The sequence below is a fragment of the Cynara cardunculus genome (assembly GCF_001531365.2).
Source record: "Cynara cardunculus var. scolymus isolate 2C chromosome LG 3, CcrdV1, whole genome shotgun sequence".
Classification (NCBI taxonomy): Eukaryota; Viridiplantae; Streptophyta; class Magnoliopsida; order Asterales; family Asteraceae; genus Cynara; species Cynara cardunculus.
This window is the reverse complement of record NC_037530.1, coordinates 731,730-757,730: the sequence shown is the minus strand read 5'-3', so window position 1 is coordinate 757,730 and position 26,001 is coordinate 731,730. Positions and strand designations below refer to the sequence as shown.

Genomic DNA, 26,001 nt, shown 5'->3' with positions numbered 1-26,001 from the left:
CGTAATCTTCTGCAACTCCAGCCACGTGTAGGGTTTTAAACATTTAAGTACTCGGGTAAACGGTTGAAGCATTAACCGATTACCATGCTAATGTGACGAGTGATGTGGTATCCAACTCAGTATTATCTGCTAACATGAATATCTTAACCTAACCGGTGATGCTTCAATCGGTTACCCGAGTACTAAAATGTTTAAAACTTTACATCTCAAGCACTAAAATGAAAGTTTTAGGAGTACGTTACCCAAAATATGAATCAAGTTAAAGTATGTTATTTTTTTCATACAATTTGTCTTTATATATTTAAAATAAATATGTATTTTTTTTAATTTTAACAACGACATTGTTTTGTATAAGAAGAACGGTTCAAAAAACTTTATGAATTTATACTTATGCAATTATTAATTGAAAACTTAGGTGCAATTTGGTTCAGGCTGTAAATGAAAATGACAGAAAATGAAAATGTAAATGATTTTTTATTTCAAATAAAAAAACCAGGTTTTTGTGAAAACGAGACGTGATATTATATAAAATCGAACAGTTTCTTTTATCTCAAAGACTGTTTGGTTGTTGCTAAATGATTTGGTGCAGAATGATTAAAAGACTTTGATGATACAATGCTAAATGAAACATAATTGTTCGTTAATTGTTTACAAACGAATTAGGGTGTTGAATGGTTAAGGAAGACCCATGATACAATCATTCAAAGGGTTTAGAATTTATTCAGAGACAGACTGTTTATTTGCCAAATAAGATTCACTTCTTAACGATTTAGAAACTGCCTCTTAATGAAACTAGTAAAAGGTAAACAAACAACTCCTTAATTATCATTTATTACCTTTTAACCCTAAAATGATTATGATCATGAATAATACATAACATTTGGTTAATTGATTTTTAATTACTTATTTTAAATAAATTAGAAAGGTACTTGCACAATGCAGTGAGATACATCTCGGATTTAATGTTTTTTTTTTGTCTCAATCGATGTTATAATAGGTTTTATATGGTTTTAAGAAAACGATAATATTTTTATTTTTTAATAAAATATAAATACAAAGATATATGATAAAAAAACATTGATATTAATATCAAACTAACTATTTAATTTTTTTTTGTGTATTTCTTTAATTCACTTTTTTATTTTTGGTTTAATTATATAATTTTTGTAAAGATAATAATTAAGTATTTTGTTAAAACTCATTAATTATTCTAATTATATTTTAGATTATTTATATATAAAATGAGATGTTTATCTTCTAAATTATGTTTATCTGCAGTTAGTTACACGAATTCAAACATGAAGCTTTAATAAGTTGTATTTATGCACAATTTATCTGTAATATTGAATTTTAAGTTATATACATCAATAAACAGTAATTTATAAATAAAAAATAGTTTTTAACGGTATTTGTCAAATGTTTTATAATACAACATAGATTATTAAAAAAATTATTTTAATATTTTATATGAAATTAATATATAATTTAAGAAATAATATTATTATCATTAAAATTGAATATCGTTATAATCAAATAGAAAGATACGTTCAGTAAATAGGTGATTCCAAGCATTTACTACTCGAAGACATAACGGAGACGAACCCAAGAAATTTTGCTAAAACCTCTGAAACCACCACCGCCGGCGAACTCCCCGGCGATCTGTCGATTCTCAATTTCTTCTGTCGTCAAAGGTGATAACTTTTCCAATTTTTGATTTTGAAAGTTTGTTCATTTCCCGTAATTGTCTTCATTGTAAAAATTTCCGATGTTTTTACCCTAAATTATGCATTTTTTCAGAAGGGAAGAGAAAGAGACTCGGAGAGGGTCGTGGATCGATCAATCGATCTACTTCATCTAACCTATCGACTCATATTCAAGTCTGATTTCTGGCGTTACAGTTAAATTGCGGTTAGTGCTCCTTTTTCTTTTTTCGATTTTGACTACACTTAGGGGTTGTTTGCGGCTTGATGAAGTGACTCATGTTGTTTCCTACTCTACCCTGCTTGTTTCTTTATGTATGCGGATACAATTCAGGAGGTGTTTGATTGCATCTTAATGTTAAACAAAGGGCTTAATTTAATCATTCCATTCATGTAGACAACTTTTTTCCCAAAATATTCTTAGGGGGCGTTTGGATCACAGATTTTATAATGGAACTGGAATGTTGAATTCTATTGACCAAACAAGTTTGATGTATTGTTTGTTATATCATACCAGTTCAAGCAAACAATGCAAGGAGTTATGATGCACTTAACTTGCTGCTGAATGCTTTGCATAGACCACTAACTAACTTGTTTTTGTTGACAAACATGTAGTGATGTCTAACATGATCAATACAAACATGTATTGTAGGTAGTTTATGGTTGACATGATCTAAAAAAGGAGTAAACTGTTATTTTTCTTATTAGGGTGTAATTTCTTATTTTATTTTTCTTATGATTCTTCTAGCTTCGGTAGAAGGATAATTGTTTACAAGGGTCAACAGTGATGTCTAACATGATCAATTCCTAAGGTTTGGAGTTTATGGGGATTTGGTTCATCTTCTTTTTTTCTTACAAATGAGTGACACAACATAGTTGAATGTGTAGTTTACTTTATGTTGAAGATGGTGGGATATAGTTTTTTCCAGCAATAAGTTTGTTATATTTTTCTTGTTTAGTTCTATATGTGTCCTTGCACGCTCAACCTTCCATTTTTTCTTGCACACATGTCTTCTATAAATAAGCACCCAAGTTTGGAACTACTATTTTTTGGCAAACCATTTAATGATGGTTTGGACTGTTGGATAAAGATGGCTTTTGAAGTGTAATTGCAGTAGACTCACATGGCTGGTGTTCGATGGTTTGGCCAAATGCCTAATGAGTCATGAGGTCATACCCATATTTGGGTGATACACGTATGAGACATCCGAATGCCGAGTGGCCTTGTGCAATGTGCACAACTTCACATATTCTTTGTTGTGGCTTTTCTTTTTCTTGTTTTGTTGTGAATGGATAAATGACGTTGCTGGTCTATTGCAATTACCTTTTACCTACAAATACAATGTTGTGTATTATCTTTTAACTTGTGTGAAATGCATGATATAGATCCTGCTTCTAACTAGCGAGCAAAACATTGTGAGTTTGACAATGAAGAGTGGTGAGCGAGCTGCAAATATCGCTCTAGCAGGTTTCTATTCCTTTTTAACCAATTTAAGAATTTTTTCTCCTGAGTTCATCCTTCTTTTTTTCGCTCTATTCTAGTTGCCATGATTATTTGATTATGGGAGAATTTATCTAGTATAGCATTTTGGGGTTGCAGGTCTAACACTGGCACCGCTAGTTTTGAAGGTAGACCCAAATATAAATGTCATCTTGACTGCATGCCTAACGGTTTTTGTGGGTTGTTACCGCTCTGTCAAGCCAACACCTCCTTCTGTAAGTATACAGCTACTTTGTTCTGAATCTTTCATGATTTTCCCTCTCTGTGTTTAAAATTATTCCGACCTTTTATCTTTTTCCACAGGAGACAATGTCTAATGAACACGCCATGCGTTTCCCTCTGGTTGGCAGTGCGATGCTGTTGTCTTTGTTCTTGCTCTTTAAGTTCCTGTCAAAAGACTTGGTTAATGCTGTTTTGACATCCTACTTCTTTGTGCTTGGCATCCTCGCACTCTCGTATGTTCTTTTTGTATATACATTAAGGGTGTGTTTGGTATCTGGACAGGATAGAATAGAACGGGATAAACCGGTTGGTACAGATAAAATGACCTTACCCTTAATGAGTTGTTTATATCTTTTATATAGTTTGATTAATTTATATTAATTTATTAAACTATAATAAAATAAATATTTTTATAACAAAAATACATCGGTAGGAAGTTTTTGAGACGATTAAAGCGACACCAAATTAAAAAGTTTTTGTAATTTCCAATTATTATTTTATACCTTTTCTATATATTATTTTTTATTAAAATATTTAATAAATTACATAAATTAACCAAAATATCGAAACCATATAAAAACAATATTTTGAGGACATTAACGTGAAAGTTTAAAGAGCATAAAATACAATCAATAAAATTTAATGAATGAATAAAATGTAAAGAGGGAGGCGTATTTGATGTTTTAGAAGAGAATTAGGTTTTATTTTGAGGTTATATTGGTAAAGTCTGTTTCACTTTGTTTCACTCTATACCTGTTTCTTCCACTTAAAAGTTCCACCAAACGTGGAACAGTGATCCATATTCTGGTATGTTATGTCGTGTTCAGTGTACCAAACAAACCCTAAGCAATAAGTATTTGCTAATCTTGCTTTGCACTCTCCTTGATTGGCTTTACAAATCTTTCTTTGTAGGGCGACACTCTTACCTGTAATAAGGCGGTTTTTACCTACCAAGTGGAATGAAGATGTTATAACTTGGCGTTTCCCGCATTTTCGCTGTATGCATTCTTTATCCGATAACTTTCTATGTATTCCACAGATTTTGATGGTTTTTACTCTGTTGTTACCTTTGTGCATGTTGCTTCAATTATTAGATAGTAGATTTATAGATTATAAATCACCATCGGATAGATCAAATATGTCATTTAGGTGTTATGCAATAAGCAAATTATTTGGTGACAACCTTACCATTTCTTCTAAGAGTTTGAAAAAAGCATCCTTTGTCTATTTAGGTTTTTGAACATCTTTGGCTGTCTGATATCTTACTTTTTGTGTTTCTGGAAAAAAATGTTTTTTTATAAAAGGGACAGATCCCAGAAAAAAATCGGAACAAAATTGTTGGTGGATCACGAATTCACGATTTTGACTATTTTTGGTCTTGCAAAGCATTGTCTGTGGACAAATCGTTAGGTTCTTTGTATTTCTTTTTACTATTGTTTGATGACTTGATCACATCGTGATGTGATGTGCATAATAATGTACTTCTCAAAACATTTCTTATACAGCGTTGGACATTGAGTTCACAAGATCTCAAGCTGTCGCTGCGATTCCCGGGACCATTTTTTGTGTGTGGTATGTTGCACAGAAGCATTGGCTGGCTAACAATGTTTTGGGACTTGCATTTTGCATTCAGGTTTGATCACATCTCTGATTTTCTTGAAGAAGAGCATATAATAGTTGCATCTAGTGCTTCTGGATCATAAAACAAGCTACTTAGGGGCTGTTTGGTTGGTTTTCCATCAAATATTGTTTGGATAAAGTTGTCTGTGTATATTAATCTGTCTGTATAGATTGGAAAGATTTTTGTTTGGAAGGGTTTTTCATAGATGGAAGGAGCTTTTTTTTTATTGGGAGGGACAAGCTTGAAAAAAGACTTCTGCATAAAGCTTCCTCCTAGAAGCTTCTGAATAAGCTACTTTCTATATCATTATGCCATCACCAAACGGTCATGTATAACTGACCGAATAAGCTATGATCCAGTTAAGCTCATTAAGCTGCTAACAAACAGGCCCTTGGTTGTTTCGTGCATCTCTCCCACCCCAACCGGCAATTAAATTCATGAGCAAGAAGAAGACGAATTGGTTTAGGCCACTGCATTTTTCAAGGCGTGACTTATGGCGATGAATTTGTATATCACATATACACTTGTATTCTACTAAAACTCAACGAACCAATGAGATTTAACAATTTAAATTGGGTTTTATATACTCAAAATTAAAAAGTAAGACGCTCAAAAGGTAAAAAGAATCAAATAATGCTTCACGAAACCGCACGTCTTGTCATGGCGTGCCACGACCTTAATGTGGTGTCGAAGGCGAGCCTTGAGCCATGGCGTGCTTTTTAGAACATTTGGGGGCTGTTTGGTTGGATTTCCATTAAGCCTTGTATGGATAAAGTTGTTTGCATAGATTGTGAAGGTTTGTGTTTGGGAGGATTTTTCCATAGATAGAAGAAACGTCTTTTTTAATTGGGAGGGGCAGGTTTGGCAAAAACTTGGCTCTCTGCATAAAACTCCACCTAGAAGCTTACTGAATAAGCCACTTTCTATATCATTAAGCCATTACCGAACAATCATGTATAGGTGACCAAATAAGTTGTGAGGCCCATTAAGCTCATTAAGCCGCAAGCAAACAGGCTCTTGGGCTTAATTGAACAAAATGAAATTACAAAGCGGAGAAACCCAATAGAATTTGCGTCTTTTCTGAAGTATCTACTCTTCATCGAATGTTAGCTTCATAAAACACCTTTCTACCTTTTGCAGGGAATTGAAATGCTTTCCCTTGGCTCATTCAAGACTGGTGCTATTCTGTTGGTAAGAACGGTTCTTTAGAGTTGTTTGCCTTTGTTCTTCTTCTTAAATCTTGAATTTAGTTATTCCTACTATTGCCAACAACACGCCTTGTAATTTTTGTGAAACATGGGATTTATCTGATGATACCATGATTTAAATCTGCAGGCTGGACTTTTTGTATATGATATATTTTGGGTCTTTTTTACCCCTGTGATGGTCAGCGTTGCCAAATCTTTTGATGCACCTATAAAGGTAGTATCCGAGTTTTTATTTACAGTTGGGTGGTTCTTACCATAGGGGAAGTTCAAATGAGAACCATTAATTTTTTGAAAATATGGGAACCAACTAATTCACGAGTTATTCATGATGATAACCCTATAATATTTATGAATACTATTCATCATGAATATGATGATACTCATTATTCATGATTCATCACGAATATCTAATCACGATATGCAATTATCCATCATGAATAGTTGATTTTGAGGTTCTCAAAAATATTTACATTCTTTTGAACCTGCACAAGTTATTCATGATGAATAACCTTAAAATATTTATGAATATTCATGATTCATCATGAATATGTATCACTATATCTAGTTATCCATCATGAATTTCTATCACGATATCCAGTTATCCATCATGAATGGTTGGTTCTCAGATTCTCAAAAAGTAATTATGGTTCTCATTTGAACCTGCCCCTTTTACGATTTTTGTAAAGTTTTGTTATAACATCGAGAATTTAATCCTCTTTCAGCTTCTATTCCCCACGAGGGATGCTGTCCGTCCATTTTCTATGCTTGGTTTAGGTGACATTGTTATTCCAGGTATGGCATTCGTAGTGGGTGATACACGATACATCATAATCTATCATTGTTGTACCTCTTATGAGGTCCTTTCTTGTTTTTCGTTATGAATTATGTGAATTTATGGAGATGAAGACTTGAATTATTCTAACTTATTCTTTTGATGGTCATTGAAGTGGCATGACAACTGAAAAAAATAATAATGAGAACTTATGTAGTCTTTTATTGAGGAAATTTATAACTTTACATGTATGTATTTTGTAGGAGATTTTAGATAGCTTGATCATAGCCTTTCATTTAGTAACCCCTTGACAAAGGCCACACACACGCATATACATATATATACAGAGAGAGAGAGAGAGAGAGAGAGAGTGAGGCTCCGGGGAAAACCCCCAAAAAAGAAAAATTAAGGAACACCCTAATAACCTTTCATCTGTAGGGCCAATTATTGAAGATGTTTCTTGATTTCTATGCACATGTTAGTTTCAGGGGAAAACCCTAACAAAAAAATAAAAAACTGAGGAACACCCTAATAACCGTTCATCTATACGGTTGTGCATACCAGTAATTTGAGATGTTTTTTGATTTCTATGCACATATGCATACCGTACAAATGAACGGATATAATGGGCCTTCCTCGGGGTTTTTTTTACGGTGTATGTGTAAACACACAGAGAGAAGACAATAACTCAACTAGAAGTCATGAACATGGATGTTAATTTAGAAGATCGAGTTTTTATGACTTTACCCTTTCATTTTGCTGCTTAAATTCATCATGTGTCTCGTCTATTGATCAAGCTTGTTACCTATTATTTTGTTTAGAAGTTGTCCTATGACATATTTAACTGCGAATTTCTGATAGGATCCGATGCATTAGTGCTGGTATGATCACACCCATTTATTGACATATTTGTTTGTTGGTATCAGGCATTTTTGTAGCCTTGGCCCTGAGATTCGACGTATCAAGAAGGAGAAAGAGCCACTACTTCAAGAGTGCTTTCTTGGGATATGCCGTTGGTGTAATCCTTACAATTCTTGTCATGAATTGGTTCCAAGCTGCACAGGTTCGTAATTTACCATCAATTGGAGTCGGGATTTGTTTTTTTGTTTTTTTTTGAATCAATGCATGTAATCTTATGTTATCACAAAAACAATGATCTACTCTTTGAGGTGGAAGTCAAGTCGAATAAAAATCTGCTATGTCTCATGTCCATCAATCATGTGAAAACACATCATTGAGAACGAGACATGAATTAAATATATGAAATAAAGTAATTGTGCTCTTGTGATTGGTGGGACATGGGATTTTGGGACAACAGATTTTTATTCGGGTCTCCGTACATTTCACCCCTCCCGAACCCCACCTATATTGTGCTCGTTTGGTTTAGCATGTAATCTATAACATCCCAGGCAAACCGTACTAGATACCTGGACTCTAGGTTTTAAAATGCACGTAATAGATGAGGTATTTGATCCCTTATAAGACAACCTTAGTTCCCCTTCTCAACTGAAGTGGATCTTACAATCCACTCCCCTTGGGAGCCCAGTTCCCCTTCTCAACTGAAGTGGATCTTACAATCCACTCCCCTTGGGAGCCCAGTTCCCCTTCTCAACTGAAGTGGATCTTACAATCCACTCCCCTTGGGAGCCCAGTGTCCTTGCTGTCGAACTAGTAGTCTGGTTCTCAGCTCTGATACCATTTATGGCATCCCAAACAACCGTACCAGAAATTGTCTGCTTTGTGCACGTTTGGACTCACGGTATTAAAACGTATCCAGTCCTTTATAAGGCGACCTTCATTCCCCTCCCCAACTGAAGTGGGATCTTATAATCCACCCCCCTTGGGATCCCAGCGTCCTCGTTGTCACACAAGTCTGGTTCCCAGCTCTAATACCATTTGTGACATCCCAAGCAACCGTACCAGATATTGTCCGCTTGGTTCAAACCTGGACTCGCCATTTTAGAACATGTCTAACAGAGGAGGTATTCAGTCCTTTATAAGGCAACCTTAGTTCCCCTCCTCAGCCAATGTGGGATCTTACATGTTGGTTTTTGGTTTCAGCCAACACTAACGGATTCCGCCATCTTAAAATGGAGACGGGATTTATAATAGTATCATTAATGTCTATTTTACGAATGAATGTAATCAAATGTTGGTTTTGGTTTCAGCCCGCTCTGTTATACATTGTACCAGCGGTAATCGGGTTCTTGGCTGCCCATTGCATATGGAACGGGGAGGTCAAACCGGTATGCCTTGATCAATATTCTTCGTACATTCATTTTAAAAAGATTTGCAGCGTATTCTAATGCGATGATGTTATTGTTATGTTGTGGCAGTTATTGGAGTTTGACGAGTCTAAATCAGCTATTGTCGATACAGACGTAGACGAGAAAACGAACAAGATAAAGTAGATCAAGAGATAGAAAATCTGGTTTAGATGTTCACTATAGAAGGAAATATGGTTTCATCTCTTTCTTTCTTTCATACTTGTTCTTTTGTGGCATTTTCGCTCCGATCTTGGTAACTTATGGCGATAGATGTTTCCAAATCGATTCTGCATTTGATCTTTTGTTTCTGGTATCGTAGCTCGAGTCTTTGTCAACTGTTCTAATCTTCCACAGGCTGACAGGCTCGACGTCTTATGAAATTTGGTAGACAGAAGACTAGATCGGCATCCGGTTAGGCCACAAGATTCGGAGTTTTAATGAAGATCAAAGAAACTATAAAGTTGTTTAGTAATGCAAACTAGGTAAAGTACTAACCGGGTAACGGCCCGTTTTTAACGGGACTCAAAGTTATTCGGTCAACTATATATTATTGTTTGGTAGTGACTTAAAAATATAGAAAGTGGCTTAGTCAGTAAGCTTCTAGGGAGGTGCTTTATGCAAAAAGTCAAGTTTTTTCCCCTTCTAAATATGCCCCTTTCAGTTAAAAAAGAGGCTCTTTCCATCTATGAAGAAAACCTTTTCAATATATACAGACAACTTTATTCATACAAGGCTTAACGGAAAACCAATTAAACGACACCTTGGACTGCAAAATGGTTGTTTATCAAAGCGTTTACTGATAAAAACAATGTTGGTAAGCACTGTCTGACTCTGTTGTCAATTTAATCAACACCATCTTTACCAGATAAGAGGCTCTTACCCAATAAATAAGTAGGGTTTAGTGGTAGGATGAGGGGGGACAAAAATTGAGATTTTATGAAAAAGGGTTTTTAAGATGAATCGGGAAGATCGGCAAGATTTTTGTTCGGGGGCTTCTTTATTTTAATTGGGAGGGGCAAACTTGGAAAAAACTTAGTTTTCTGTATAACCATCCCTTTAGAAACTTACTGAATAAACCACTTTTTATATATGTCAAACAATCATATATAACTTACCAAACAAGTTGCGGATCTCGTTAAACTCATTAAATTGTTAACAAACAACCCCTTAGATCAAGACAAGATACAATTAAGCCCACCAAAATTGCCAGTGTTTTAATTTGACATAACTAGTATAGTAATTTATCAATCTTGTCTCCTCCTACAGTTCTTATTGCACCTATTTTTTTTTTGTCCCGCCTACCTCACTTCATGAATTCTATTCATACCCACTCTTACACAGGGTATAGGTGAGTCGTGAGTGAGAGGGTATGAACAGACAACAGTAACCCCCTCATTTCTATCAGTTCGGTCCTGTCTAGTTTTGTCTGGTCTGGTGAAGTCGAGTCGAGTCATATCTGCATATTAATTGTACATTTGGGTATATTGGTGGTAGATGAGCACATTGGAAGATTCCTTTGTCCCTATTAATTTGGAAGAAGTAATTGAGTTGGAATGGTGAAAAGGGGATTGGGGACCATAAAAATGGTGGAGTTTGCAAATGCGAATGCGAATGCCAATGACAATGGCAAATGCAATGCCAGTACTGTACTATTCTCTATTGAAGCTGGCATTAGTTGTCCCACTTCAAAAAATCACAAATATTATTTTTTAATTATTATTTTTATTTAATATTATTATAAGTGTACTCGTACGATTTTAATTATTAATTTTTGTTGTTTCAGTCGATATTATAATACGGTTTCATGTGATTTTGAAGAAAAAATAATGTTTTTTTATTTTTGAATAAAATATAAAAAACTTGAAAAAAAAATATTGATATTAGTATTAAACTAACTATTTAAAATTTCTCGTATTTTTGTGTATTTCTTTAATTTATTTTTTTATTTTTTGGTTTAATAATATAATTTTTTTAGAAGTCAATAATTATTCTAATCATATTTTAAATTTTTTATATTTAAAATAAGATATTTATCTTCTATTCAATTATACATGGATTCAAACATGAAGCTTTAATAAATTGTACTTACACATAATTTACTTGTAATCTTGAATTTTAAGTAATACGCATTAATAGACAGTAATTCATGCATAAAAAAATATTTTTAAACGTTTTTGTCAAATACTTTATAACATAAGTATAGTTTTTTTTAAAAAGATAATGATCAAGTATTTTGTTATAAGTCAATAATTATATTTTAGATTTTTTATATTTAAAATGAGATATTTATCCTCTATTCAATTATGTTTATCTGCAGTTAGTTATACGAATTCAAACATGAACTTTTAATAAGTTGTATCTACACACAATTTACTTGTGATTTTGAATTTTAAGTAACATGCATCAATAAACAGTACTTTATACATAAAACATGGTTTTTAAGAGTTTTTTTTTTTGTCAAATGTTTTATAATATATTATAGATTAATTAAAATTCTATTAGTTAATTAAAATGGGTGTTTTTAATAAATAAAATTTAAAATAAATAAATAAATATTTGACTGAATTAAAAAATGTATATATATATATATAATAAAATAATAGGGAAAATAGAGACAAAGAAATAATTAGTGTTGTGGAGACATAAAGGTGACATTGCACATGTTCACAAATGCATTGTACATGTTACACAATGTGCCTTTGCTTTTCATTTGGTATTGAAAGACATATTTGCCCACTAATTACCCTTTCTTACTTTATTAATCACAATCTATATATTATAATGTAATCAAACGGTTTTTGGTCTAGTGGTATTGTAGTCTTTGACCTCTTATGAGGTTAGGGGTTCAAACCTCATCAAATGTGAGGAGGAGTGTGTGTAAGTTTATTTGTTGCATTTACTGTATACGAAGATTATACACTTTATCACATATTATATTTCATTTTGTATTATAGCATGAGAGTCTCACAATTATTTTGACCACCACTTAATCATTCTACACCAAACCAATGAACCATTCAACAACTGTCAAAAAATCCTTTTAGACTATCGACCCTTAAAATAGATATTTTCTAGGATATGAATAGTTAAAGACGTGTTTTGAAAATGCGTTTCCAATAAAAACAAACCGAATAGAAACGCATTTGTTTTTATGCAAATTGTTATTAATAAATCATGTTATTATTAATAAATAAGATTATTTTTAATGGTAAACATATTTTAATTTTTCCTAGATTTTTAGATGAATAACGAACATGTTTCTAATCATTTATAATAATTTCAGAATCTCATATATATATATATATATATATATATATATTTGGGATCATGTGAGGTTAACTTGTTTTTTGAAACGCGTGAGACCACTTTTTTACACTTGAAGGTAAAAAAAGTCGAATATTCACAGTAAAAACACTGTGAATGTTAAAAGTACAATGGTTTATTTATCAAAAACAATGGTTTGTTTATTAAAAAGAATGTTCAAGTATTTAATCAATCAAAATGAGAAAGTTTAATGGTTTTTTCATTAAAATAATGGCACATTGTATGGAAAAAAAAATAACGTACTTTAACTTGATTTTTACTTTGGCTAATATACTTTCAAAACTTTCATTTTAGTACCTAAGGGCAGTTCCAACCTTCACATAAAAAAAAACCAAATAGGTGGGCCCATAAAAAAAATCAACTCCAACATTTTGCCGTCCATCTCTCCCACGGCAAATTTGCCGTTCATTTCCTTCCTCCAGCAAAACTTTGGTGTATTTGGCGTTCGATTGAAGTTGCTCTAAGATGTAAAGTTTCAAACATTTAAGTGTCCGGTTAACCGGTTGAAGAATTAACATGTTACCATGCTGATGTGGCGAGTGATGAGATGAAATTGGGTTGAATAGCAGATAATACTGAGTTGAATACCACATGTCACATCAACATGGTAATCGGTTAATGTTTTAACCAATTATTCAAGTTAAAGTACATTACTTTTTGATACAATTTGCCCTCAAAAAATAGTTTAGATACATAATCATTCAAAGTGACAAAGTTTAATGGTTTTTTCATTAAAAAAAAACAGTTCAAGAATTTAAACATTCAAAATGAGATAATTTATTGGGTTTTTTTTTTAACTTTTCCCTTTTTTTAAATTAATAATTTTATGGTGTAAAGGACTTTTGCAACATGTCTGATTAGATATATCGATGAAAGAAATGTGTCTAAAGATATGCAAAGGAAAAAAATATGTCGGCAAAACGGCATGCTCATAAACGCTTTGTTTGAAAGCTAATTGTCATATTTTCTGGTTATTAAGTGAATAATACTGTATAACAAAGCCGTTAACTTCTAAATGACGGTTTTTCGTTTTATTTATTGTTTTGACACTAATCTGTCAGTTTACCCAATGCTTAACCATTAAGCACTTATCGGTAAAAATCAATACTTTAATTGAACTTACTGTGCGAGAATTTAGTCTATTAAAACAACCTTGTATACAACAATTTATTTAGTAAGCGCTTACTGGGATAAGAGTTGTTGCTCTTACTGGGTAAGTCTCTCGGTCATTATGAATGCTATTACCGGGTAAGATCTTCAATCTTTATCATGTTCATCCGATAAGATAAAATAACTTGATAAACACTTAGCGGGTAAACGTTTAGTAAACGACCCATAAATATGACTAGTTATATGTATTTAGGACTATTTGATTGGTTTTTGATTAAGTTATGGATAGATAAAACTGCCTGTGTAAATTAATCTGTCTATATGGATTAAGCAGAAATATGTTTTTTTAATTAGAAGAGACAGTCTAGAGAAACTTGGCTTTTTGCATAAAGCACCCCAATAAGCATTGCAATTTCTATATCATTAAGCCACACTATAAACAATCATGTACAACTGATTGAATAAGATGCAAGTACCATCAAGCTCATTAAGCTGCCGACAAACAAATCATCAGTAACACCATCATAAGCATGAACAACTAAATATACAAAGTTAAAAACAACTCTAAACAAGGGCAAAATTGTCATTTGGTAAAATAGTTTAATTCGGGAAATTTTATCAGCTATTCAACCATGTCTCATGCTTATATCGTGTCAAACATGGAACAGATAATACCCTTTCACTTTAAAACCCTTTTTATCATGTCCAGTGTCCAATCGAATATACAAAACACAGTAAAATCAGTACTCAGTTATATTCAGTCTGGTTTAAAACCAGAAAAGTTTGTATTTTTTTTTCAAATTAAAAACAATATCAATTTTAAATTCGATTCACACCCAAATTTAGAAAGAAATGGAGTTTGGTGCGATGGAAAAGATGATTTGGAGGCTTTGAATTGGGTTTTGGAAAGAAGTTAAAGGGGTTTGTGGAATTTGGAGCAAATCAAACATCATCTTCACTGTAAAACAGTAAGGAAACAGAATAAGAAGGGGGAATTAAATTACCGACGTCTTTCTTTCATGCCCGTATGAAAGAAGAAAAAAGAAGACACAAGTAGATAGAGAGATAAACTAAAAAACAAACCCCATTCGACTCGTACGACGACACCTTCCAATTGACTCCACCACCCTTTTCCCATCTTCTTTTATCATCAGATCTATTTGCTCTCTCTTCCAGATCTGGGTTTTCTTTCTACGCCTTCATCATCAGCTTATGTTAGATCCGATCACCACCTGTTTGTAGAAAGTCTTGACTGAAATTTTTGATCTGGGTTGCTATGAACTCGTAGAGGTTGGTAATCTTTGACCTATATTTTGCTGTTGATTTCGTTTCTTTTTTGATCTTTTTTAAATTTTGTGTGTCTAATTATCTATCTAGCAAGATTGTTTCAAGGTTATTGTGGAAATCAGCTGAAAGAAAATCTTGAAAAAAAGAGAATTATATTGGGTGAAATTTGATTCAGTTTTGTAGCATAAAAAGGGGGAAAACAGAAGTTTTTTTGGTTGGATCAAGATAGCGTTTGTTGTTTTATTGTTTAGCAATTAATTCTGAGAATCTCTTCCTTTTATAGGAATTTGGATACTTCTAATTGGGGCTTTGGAAGCCGGAAAAAATGGAAGAAGTGGGCACTCAATTAGCTCCTCCCTTGTATATGTACAACACAATCGGCGCCGGTAGGTTTTCCAATGGCCATCCGATGGCCAAGAAACGTAGCTTGCCGTTTCAAGGCACAAACTTTATTCAACACCAACAACAACAACAGTATCTCCAGAGGTTAATTCCAAGTTTAGATGATTCTAGAAACAGTTGGAACCCGAAGAATTGGGAATGGGACAGCTCAAGGCTTGTGGCGAAACCTGTGGATATGATGGAGATTTCGAGAGAACATGAACAACAACAACAACATCATCTGCCTGCTATTGTTTCTACCAATTCTGATGTTTCAAAGAAGAACCCAGTTGGTCAAAGGGAAGAAGATGAACGTTTATTGTTGAAGCTTGGTGGTGGTTTGGTTCCCGGTGAGGAGCCGATAACGAGGCCCAGCAAAAGGGTCCGATCTGGATCGCCAGGCAGTGGTGGAGGCGGTGGTGGTGGTGGAAATTATCCAATGTGTCAGGTTGATAATTGTAAGGAAGATCTATCGGCCGCTAAAGACTATCACCGACGGCACAAGGTGTGTGAGGTTCATAGTAAATCTGGAAAGGCCTTGGTTGGGAAACAGATGCAAAGATTTTGTCAGCAGTGCAGCAGGTTGGTCAACTCAGTGTGTTAATTTACTAACTAAATTTATCATAAATTCATAATCAAAGCTTTGGAATTTATTGTATTTAGGGAGTAGTTTTTTAGGTGCAAGTTTAATTACGAACCATAAATGTTTTGAGAACATACTATTTATGCATCATTCATAATGAATATGCATGATATTCATGAATATTTAGGGTTATTCATCATGAATAATACATGAAATAGTTGGTTCTGGCGTTTAACTTTACTTGTAAGTTGCCTTGGATACATCACTTCTGGCTATGTATATGTGCTCTAATTGGGGCTAAAGGACTCTTATTTACAATCTTCTTGTTAGGTTTCATCCTCTTTCGGAGTTCGATGAAGGGAAGCGTAGCTGTAGGCGTAGGCTTGCTGGTCACAACAGAAGAAGAAGAAAAACTCAGCCGGAGGATGTTGCTTCACACTTGCTACTCGCTGGAAATGGTGATAAAAATGGCAACGGAGATATGGATATTGTTAATTTGCTAACTGTTTTAGCTCGTGCTCAAGGTAATATCAGAATCGGGCAGGTTCATTTAAGAATCGTAATATTTTGAGAACTGTAGCAAACAACTATTTATGAATGGTTCATGATGAATATCATAATAGATATTCACAATGAACATTCATGAATTTTTAGGTATATTCATCATGAATAATTGGTTCTCATGCTCTCTCCAACCCTTTTTTCTTTATTTTTTTCAATATCCTGATATTTGTGCTTTGAATATTAGGGAATGCCGAGGATATGACGAGGAGTTCTTCACCATTACCTAATAAAGACCAGCTGATACAGATTCTTAACAAAATAAACTCTTTGCCTATGCCGGTAGACCTTGTGTCAAAATTACCCGTTTCTGCAAGCTTGAAAACCATCGATCAAGAGAAACCGTCTTCAGAGATTCAAAATAAAGTCAACAGAAAAACCAGTTCATCAACCATGGACTTGCTTGGTGGTCTTTCTGGCACTTCAGATGCACCTGCTCCTAACCCCCCTGAAAATTCGTCACAAAAAAGAAACCTTGCGATCGAGTCTGATAAAACTAACTCTAGTTGTCGTGACCAGACCATGGTTCTCAATCCTCCCAACCAACCGGCGGCAGAGATGCATTCCGGTGGAGAAAGAAGTAGCACCAGTTTCCAGTCTCGTGGTGAAGATTCAGATTGCCAAGTTCTTGATACTCCTCTTAATCTACAATTACAACTATTTAGTTCTTCACCGGAAGACGATAGCCCACCAAAATTAGCATCAAGCAGGAAGTATTTCTCGTCTGATAGCAGTAATCCGATGGAAGATCGATCTCCATCCTCTTCTCCACCCGTTGTCCAAAGGCTTTTCCCAACGAAATCTTCAAGAGGACGAATGAAGCCCGAAAGTATGTCGACCAGTGGAGAGGTTACTGCAAATGTTAAAGCTAGCAGTGTCCATGGTGGCACCATGTCTCTTGAGCTTTTTGGAGGGCCGAATGCGGGAACTGATAATATTTCCATTCAAAGTTCTCCTTACCGAGCTGGGTACACGTCTTCATCTGGCTCGGATCAGTCACCTTCGAGCTTAAATTCTGATCCTCAGGTTGTTACTCGATTGATATGGAAGCTTTCTTATCGTTTTTCTTTTTGTGAAGGTCTAATTTGATGTATTTTGGTGTGGTTTTTAGGATCGGACCGGGAGAATACTATTTAAACTGTTCGACAAAGATCCAAGTCATTTGCCTGGTTCATTGCGCACACAGGTGAAAGATTTAACATCTCCAACAGTACTTTATTTTGGAGATTTCAATATTTAATGGTATTTATTTAAATGAGTGAGGTTTTAGGGGAAAACCCCCAAAAAGATGAAAAACTGAGGAACACCCTAGTAACAGTTCATCTTTACGTATGCACATGTGCATATGATACAAGTCATTGAAGTTGTTTCCTGGTTTCCATGCACGTATGCATGTTATGCACATGTACATACCGGAAAAATTACTTGCAAATTACTTGTATGCACATGTGCATACCGTACAAAGGAATTACTATTAAGGTGTTCCTCGGTTTTTCCTTTTTTTGCGGTTTTCGTCTGAACCTGTCTCTTATTAAAACATTCAATATATTTAATATCTCAATAAATTTTATATGAAATGATAATACATTTCATTTCATTGGTGGGAACGATAAAAACCATCTCTCTCTCTAAAAGATTTAATTATGGAGGGTTTTCCAAATTTGGAAATTTGTATCCTCTGTCTTCTACTTCTCCACTTTGGGGAATCTGTTGGAGCAAGAAAGTAGGTTAAAAACTCCAAAATCTTTATTTTCTCCACTTTGGAGATGCTCTTACGCTGCCTTACACGGGGCTGAAATAACATGATTTGGGTTTCTTGATTTCTTGATTTCAGGTGTATAATTGGCTTTCTCAAAGTCCGTCGGACATGGAAGGATACATAAGGCCTGGTTGTGTAGTTCTTTCGATTTATTTATCTATGCCGTTGTCTTCTTGGGATCAGGCGAGTAAATTATTGAAGCCGTGGGCTTTCCCATCTTCGTTTTCACAAAATCTTTTTCTCAAAACCTTTTTACAACCCGGGGTTTCATGGAAACAGTCTTGCCTACTCTTTGGGTGGAGGTAAAGCTGCGTACATCATACCCTCCCTGGACTCTAATTCAAGTGGGGTTTACTGGGTTCGATTGGTTTTGTTTGGTTTAGTGGTCTTTCCTTTCTTATAACCTTCGCTGAGCATTTGCAGTTTGCTTGTGGTTTTATTGTGGTTTTTCTTGCAGCTTGAAGGAAACTTTCTTCAGTATATCAATTCTCTATTGCAAGATTCCGGCACTGATTTTTGGGGAACTGGAAGGTTTTTAGCACATACTGAGAAGCAAATAGCGTCACATAAGGATGGTGAGTCAAGTTGTAGTGTTCTCTTTTTAGTGCGCGCGCACACACACAGCACACATAGAGTGAGGTTCAGGGGAAAACCCCCAAAAATATGAAAAACTGAGGAACACCCTTAACCATTCATATATACGGTATGCATGTCTGCATGTTATGCACATGTCCATACCGGACAAATTACTTGTATGCACATTTGGATACCGTACAAATGTATGGTTATGATGGTGTTCCTCAGGTTTTCCTCTGAACTTGACTCTATATGCATACATACGTACATATACATACATACGTACATATACATACGTACATATACATACATACGTACATATACATACATACGTACATATATATATATATATATATATATTCATATTCGGAAAATACTTATGCACACTTCTCATCTTCGGTGAGGTATGAATCCTTGACCTCTTGGGAGGCTGGGTTCCACCGTGTACCGTTGGGCCATTACCCTTTGGTTTGAACATATATTATGGTTCAGATATGATACTATCTCATGGTAATTGTGGTCTTTCAAGTTCTAAATCAGATACTCCATTCGTCCCAAAATAAGCGTCCACATTTCTGTTATAGTTCGTTCCAAAATAAGCGTAACTTTCCAATACTACCCTTAATCATAAGACGGACAAATCCATTACTCTCTCTATTATTAAAGGTAAAATTGTCATTTAGTTAATTAAAAAGTGTAATAATTGCATATTTTGCATTGTGGACGTTTATTTTGGGACGATGCGAGTATTATCTTAGTTTCCACGGTAAGTTGATCGATGATTTTATGGCTGTGACAACTTGTTGAATGTTATGATGCATCAGGGAAGGTCTATCTGTTTAAATCTTTGAAAGCATGGAGTTCCCCACAGTTGATATCCGTCTCCCCGTTGGCTGTTGTGGCTGGAAAAGAAACTTCACTTCTCCTAAAAGGCAGAAATCTAAGGACACCTGGCACCAAGTGCGTATATCTTCCAATTTACCTACTGTAGTATGCTAAATTTCACCTTTTCGTAACCGTGGGTATCTAGGCCAACTTTCATGCACCTTGATTAATCTCATGGGGCCCTGAAGATAACAATCAGAAAAATCTCGAGTGTCCCTAAGGAGACTCAAACTAGCAACCTATGGCCTTTATATTCCCATTGAATACTAAAAATGCATATCGTATCATATTGCAGGATCTACTGCACACATGCCGATGGATGTTCGTTGGTGGAAGCAAAAGAATCTTCTCAAGAATCTACATACGAAGAAATAAGCACGTGTAGCTTCACAGTTTGTGCACCAAGTGTACTGGGTCGATGTTTCATTGAGGTAATCTTTCTGTTTCAAGATTTCTTGATCATCTTTTTCAAATCCAGGATTTTCAAAAGTTTAAATTTTTTGAGTTGTGTGAGCAGATAGAGAACGGTTTCAGAGGTACCAGCTTTCCCGTAATTATAGCTGATGCTACTCTTTGCAAAGAATTGAGGCTTCTAGAGGCTGAATTTGGCGAAGTTTTGAACGGTCAGTCGAGTTCAATGAAGGAAGTCTTGCATTTCTTGAACGAGCTCGGATGGCTATTCCAGAGAAAGGGAGCGGATTCTCATTATAGCCTTACTCGATTCAAGTTCCTGCTTGTATTCTCTGTGGAAAGGGATTTCTGTGCTTTGGTGAGAACGCTTCTCGGTATTCTACTTAAAAACGGCTCGGGCATTACAGATGAGGAGTCGTATCTTGAGATGCTCTCTGGGATCAACCTTTTAAACCGGGCTGTTAAAAGAAGGTGCAAGAATATGGTTGATTTGCTTATACGTTATTCAGTGCTTGATGATAAAACCGCTTCCAGAAAGTACATTTTCCCGCCAAATGCCGATGGGCCTGGCGGCATCACACCGTTGCATTTGGCTGCTTGCACATCGAATTCCGATGATATGGTTGATGCTTTGACGAATGACCCACAGGAGGTATGCCACTTTTGCTCCAAATGCGTATCTTTTTTATAAAAGAAAGTATAGTTAAGTGTCCTAATAGACTGTCTTATAGGACTTACGTTTATAGGACCAAACTATAAAGCGTTCATCTAAAAGTGTTGCAATAAGTTTATAGGACACGTTTGGGCGTCTTAACAAGTTTTTTAGGACATCTTATTGATATGACAACTTATTCGGTCCGTTATATATGACTGTTTGGTAGTGGCTTAAAGATATAGAAACTGGCTTATTCAAGAAGCTTTTAGGAGGGAGCTTAATACAGAAAGCCAAACTTTTTCCAAACCTTCCTTCCCAATTAAAAAACATGCACCTTCCATCTATGAAAAACCCAACCAAACAAAAAATAAGACAACTTTTTCTATACATGACTTAATGGAAAACCAACCAAACAGCCTACTTAGACATATTTGACGTCCTATAAAACCAATTTGGTTGTAGTGTGAAGCACCGTATACCGTTCACAAGTAATGCATGTCAATTCTTTGGCGAGTGCAGATCGGGATGCTATGTTGGAACTCTTCCATAGACGCAAACGGGTTGTCTCCATTCGCATATGCGTCTATGAGGAATAACAACTCGTACAACACGCTAGTGGCACGGAAGCTTGCAGATAGAATAGCCGGTCAAGTTTCAGTCGGGATCTCAAACGAGATCGAGCTACAAACGTCTACTAGAAATGAAGACCACCATGAGCTCAGTTTTCGAGTTCGGGACCGCGAAATACCAAAATCATGTTCAAGGTGCGCGACTGTGGCTGCAAAACACCCCCGGAGGATTCCAGGTTCACAAGGCTTACTTCATCGTCCCTATATTCACTCGATGCTTGCCATAGCTGCGGTATGCGTATGCGTGTGTCTTTTCTTGCGTGGGGCCCCCGATATCGGCCTCGTTGCGCCTTTTAAGTGGGAAAATTTGAACTTCGGTTCAATGTAGAGAAAAGTAAGAAAAAGAAACGTGCCTACGAACGCACCAAAAAGAATAAGTAGGTCGAGGTTATGGTAGAGAGCGTAATCTTTAACTTTTGGGAAGGTGAATAAGCAAAACGGGATCATTGACCGGTGTAAAGTTGCTCGAGATGAGATGGGTCCTGCCCCTGCCGTCGTCGGTTTTTACGTTTAAGTTTGTGTTTAAAACCGAACGGAGACTTGAAACCATCAGGAAGTAGAAAATGGGCAGGTGGGTCGGTGGTGGTTTTTGTCGGGTTGATGTTATTGACCGCGGCTGACTTGTTACCAGTAGCGTCGTTCTTCAAGTATGTAAGTTTACGATAGCAGATAGCGTTTGCATTTCGTTTTTTTGTATATTGTTTTGGCAAGATGGAAAGGATGATATCTGTAATCTTGTCTCTGTTTCTTGCTTAATAGACTCGGTTTTATAATCGTTCGGGTTCAGTTTCGAAACTTGATCGACCGAATGACGAAATGCTCGGGAGGGATGATCTTTTCATTCGATACGTGGATTGGACCAGACAGGACTAACGACTGAGAATGAAGTAGATGGGACATCGTCTAAAATAACCAGATTTTTGAAGTGACATTTTTGCAAGTTGTGAAAGCTATTTTTTAAGAATATATTATTCATAAAATAGCATCTTCATAAGTTGTAAAAGTGCTACTTGCAAAATGCTGATGCGGTAGGTAACATCTTAGCAAGTAAAACTCTAATAACCGTTTATTTGTATTGTATGCATATATATGCATATAAGTAATTGAAGATGTTTCTTGATTTCTATTCACGTCTGCATGTTATGCCTACTGGAAAATTTATATGTATACACACGTGCGTTACCGTAGAGACGAATGGTTATTAAGATGTTTCTCAGTTTTTTCCTTTTTTCACGGTTTTTCCTTGAACTTGACCATATATGAACGGTTTTTATCAAAGAAAAATGCTAAATAAATGAAAAACCCGAAAACCATGAAAAAACGGATGAAAAAGTATATCAATATAGATGTCAAAATAATGAGAAAAATATGTTCGTTTTTTAATGTAATTTGCTTCACTCGTTTTGTTCTTTTTCGTCTTTTTTTGAATAAAAAAATAGGGGCGACGTTTTTTATTTTGAAAAATATTGTTGTAATCGTTCATTAATTATTCAGATATATTAGATTAGTTAATCTAACGTTTGATATAAAGTGTTTTCTAGTTTTTCATTTATCAAGGGTTGTTTCTCTAAGAGTTGGGTTCTCGTGAGAATGAAAGTTATGATAACATGAGATTTTCATATTTGGATCAATCTTAATTAAAAACCAATATTAATACAGTGCATCGAAATACATCGCTTATCAAAATGGCGGACTAGCGGAGGTCATGTTTGACACGAAATCAAGAATATGAGGATGTCATCAGTAACTAACAAACAGATCTGCACAATTTCAGCCACCTTTTCTTGTCTCTTTTCTTGTTTTCATCTTCATTAATCCTTCTTTAAAGCAAACCCACCACCACCACCTCCTCCGTCGTCACACGGCGGAAATGGGTGGCCATGTGGTGGATGACTGCCGTGGGGTGCTCAAAGTCTTCAGTGATGGCTCAATATGGCGCTCCACTGAACCCAGCTTTCAAGTCCCCGTCGTCGATGATGGCTCTGTCCTTTGGAAAGACGTCCTCTTCGACCCACCCAACAACCTTCACCTCCGCCTCTACAAACCCGCCCCCGGTGGGTCCGAAAAGCTCCCGGTCTTTTACTACATCCACGGGGGCGGCTTCTGTATCGGCTCACGGACATGGCCCAACTGCCAGAACTACTGTTTTAAGCTGGCTCTGGCTCTCCAAGCCGTCATCGTGGCTCCTGACTATCGGTTGGCCCCCGAGAACCGGCTCCCGTTGGCAGTTGAGGACGGGTTCACTGCGGTTAAGTGGCTCCAGTCCCAAGCCGTGGCTTCCGAGCCTGATCCGTGGCTTGTTGACTCTGCGGACTTTAGCCGTATCTTCATATCTGGTGACTCGGCTGGTGGTAACATTGCTCATAATGTGGCGGTTCGGTTAGGCGCGGGTTCGAAGAGCTTGGAGCCGGTTCGGGTCAGAGGGTATGTTTTATTGGCGCCGTTCTTTGGTGGGACCGTGCTGACCCGATCAGAGGCTCAAGGACCGAACGACGCGTTCTTGAACTGGGAACTCATCGACAGGTCTGTTTGCTTTACACGCAGTAGACGGTGGACTAGGGGTGTAACCGAGTTGATTAGCAGGTTATTCGAGCTCAGCTCAAAAAAAAAATATCAAGCTCGTACTCAATTAACTTTTTCAAAATCGGGTTCGAGCTCGAATATTTTTTCAATATTTGAACTCGAGCCCGATTCTTGTTTACGAGCTTAAATTCGAGATCGATTAACTCATTTATTTACTCAAGCTCGATGATTTTTATATTTTGATAATATAATTTGTAAACATATAAATATATTTAGCTAGAAAAAGTATATGCTCGAATGACTCAACTTGACTCGTAATGTTTCGTCGAGCTTTTGAACCGGTCGAGTTAAACATTAGGGTTATCGAGTTCGACTCGTTAAGTTAAACGAGCTTAATTTTGTGTTCGAGATCAACTCGAGCTCGAATAGCTTGTTAACATCCCATCTCCCATATTGTTTGGTTTGTTGACTATTGATGTGTTGGTTAGGTATTGGAGGCTATCGATTCCGGATGGGGACACCATGGACCACCCTCTGGTGAACCCGTTCGGACCAATTAGCGTGGATCTTGAACCGGTCGAGTTCGATCCGATGCTCGTGGTTTGTGGGAGTTGCGACTTACTGAAAGATCGATCGAAAGAGTATGCAGAAAGATTGAAGAGTTGGGGGAAGAAGGTGAAGTATGAAGAATTTGAAGGTCAACAACATGGGTTTTTCACTATAAATCCAAATTCAGAACCATCCATCAAATTGATGCAAATCATCAAAGATTTCATCACCCAATATTCCTGATCTGATCTGATCTGATACACGTCAGATCTGTGTATATCTCATCTTCAGAATTAGATGTCAGATCTGTGTGTATCCCACCTGTGTTGTATTTTTATCAGATCAACAGATCGCGTCTTTAATATGAATAACATGTGTCCCTGGTTTTTGCTTTTTTACAATGGTTTGGATCGTTAATTTTAATGTGGCCGATTTTCCTTCTTTTGCAATCAGTTTTCGCTACAGCACCCGCTACTCTAGCTAGTTGATTAAGATGAAAACGTTTTAAATGGGCACGTGTTTGTCGATAATAGTCACCGCTCTCATTTACCTTATCAAATAACATTCTCAACCATCAAGTGGATTGTTGGTAAGTGGGTTTTAACCTATAAGATTTACAGTCGTTGGTGTGTCATAAGACCGCTTAAGATTCTCTTATGGTTAAGCACTTATCTGATAAACGTTTGGTAAACAGTTCCTAACTTTGTTGTACATATTTGAAGTACCCATGATCCCGTTGATAACAAAGTAGGCCCAAAATTTTAATAAGGGTAGCCGTTGAGCCATACCATATAAAACGAGTTAGAAACATTAAAATCAATAGCTGAAACGGAATATTCTCAATTCAGTCTTGAACCATTTACAACCAAAATCAATCGGTTTTTGCATACATATACTGGAAGTGTTTGGATATATGGTTTCAATCGATTATTACAACCTTCATAATTAGAATATGATATTGAAAAACGATCATATCAAGAATAAGGGGTTGTTCAGTAGGAACTTAATGGGCTATATAAAGGATGTGGCTTATTCGCATAACCATATCCAGCTGTTCGGTATGGGCTTATTCGGCCAGCCATGGGTTGAATCACTCGGTTATAAACGTGATGTCCTTTGTACTCAACCATCTAGTAATTCATTTATTCCCCTTTTACCCTTTCCCTCTTTTATCCCCATCTCACTTTCCATCGACGCTCTCATTTGTATCTCTTCCAGGTTCCACTCACACCCTTCTCTCTCTCTCTCTCTCTCGTCGCTCTCAGTTGCACACCGCCGTACACCGCCATCAACTCCCATCGTTGCTCGCCACTATCGGATTTTGCTCGAGCCTCTCCCTTCATCTCGAACTGTCGACTCTCGTTTCTTGTCTCAATCATGAACCCTAGCCGATGTACCCATATTTCTTTTTCCTCTAGAGATCACTGCTCTGCTCCCTCGACCATCTTCATCTCCGGTTGCTCAATTTCTCCAAATT

At 36.0% G+C, this 26,001-nt stretch overlaps 3 protein-coding genes across 4 annotated transcripts; all 3 read left to right on the top strand.

The window, feature by feature from the left end:
* Nucleotides 1-1,557: 1,557 nt before the first annotated feature.
* On the top strand, nt 1,558-9,624 carry LOC112509699 (signal peptide peptidase-like). Its single transcript, XM_025114796.1, has 13 exons — nt 1,558-1,691; nt 1,798-1,908; nt 3,087-3,168; nt 3,301-3,416; nt 3,505-3,656; nt 4,336-4,421; nt 4,929-5,056; nt 6,185-6,235; nt 6,380-6,466; nt 6,975-7,044; nt 7,951-8,087; nt 9,193-9,270; nt 9,361-9,624. Exons 3-13 carry the CDS (start codon nt 3,129-3,131, stop codon nt 9,433-9,435), a joined length of 1,020 nt encoding a protein of 339 aa, XP_024970564.1. The 5' UTR covers nt 1,558-1,691; nt 1,798-1,908; nt 3,087-3,128; the 3' UTR covers nt 9,436-9,624.
* Nucleotides 9,625-14,750: 5,126 nt separating this feature from the next.
* LOC112508796 (squamosa promoter-binding-like protein 14) lies at nt 14,751-22,221 on the top strand. Of its 2 annotated transcripts, XM_025113559.1 has the most exons (12): nt 14,751-15,015; nt 15,296-15,975; nt 16,307-16,500; nt 16,725-17,563; nt 17,649-17,723; nt 18,372-18,479; nt 18,754-18,871; nt 19,697-19,832; nt 20,053-20,188; nt 20,275-20,380; nt 20,703-20,820; nt 21,343-21,430. In XM_025113559.1, the coding sequence occupies exons 2-11, from the start codon at nt 15,338-15,340 to the stop codon at nt 20,801-20,803; spliced, it is 2,451 nt and encodes an 816-aa protein (XP_024969327.1). In that variant the 5' UTR covers nt 14,751-15,015; nt 15,296-15,337; the 3' UTR covers nt 20,804-20,820; nt 21,343-21,430. The 2 variants fall into 2 exon arrangements, with proteins under 2 accessions (XP_024969327.1, XP_024969326.1); XM_025113558.1 differs by having other exon boundaries at nt 20,275-20,820; nt 21,343-22,221.
* LOC112508560 (probable carboxylesterase 15) lies at nt 22,016-24,919 on the top strand. The gene is made up of 3 exons (XM_025113228.1): nt 22,016-22,023; nt 23,211-23,975; nt 24,464-24,919. Exons 1-3 carry the CDS (start codon nt 22,016-22,018, stop codon nt 24,765-24,767), a joined length of 1,077 nt encoding a protein of 358 aa, XP_024968996.1. The 3' UTR covers nt 24,768-24,919.
* The last annotated feature ends 1,082 nt before the right edge of the window (nt 24,920-26,001 follow it).

Bases quoted from the DNA above. Each gene is read 5' to 3' on its own strand.
- LOC112508796 (XM_025113558.1), top strand. From the start codon at position 15,338: ATGGAAGAAGTGGGCACTCAATTAGCTCCTCCCTTGTATATGTACAAC. The intron at 18,872-19,696 runs GTGAGTCAAGTT...ATGATGCATCAG, and splicing joins AATAGCGTCACATAAGGATG to GGAAGGTCTATCTGTTTAAA. The intron at 20,821-21,342 runs GTATGCCACTTT...TGGCGAGTGCAG, and splicing joins TGACGAATGACCCACAGGAG to ATCGGGATGCTATGTTGGAA.
- LOC112508560 (XM_025113228.1), top strand. The intron at 23,976-24,463 runs GTCTGTTTGCTT...TGTGTTGGTTAG, and splicing joins AACTGGGAACTCATCGACAG to GTATTGGAGGCTATCGATTC.
- LOC112509699 (XM_025114796.1), top strand. From the start codon at position 3,129: ATGAAGAGTGGTGAGCGAGCTGCAAATATCGCTCTAGCAG. The intron at 3,417-3,504 runs GTAAGTATACAG...CTTTTTCCACAG, and splicing joins TCAAGCCAACACCTCCTTCT to GAGACAATGTCTAATGAACA. The intron at 3,657-4,335 runs GTATGTTCTTTT...CTTTCTTTGTAG, and splicing joins CTTGGCATCCTCGCACTCTC to GGCGACACTCTTACCTGTAA.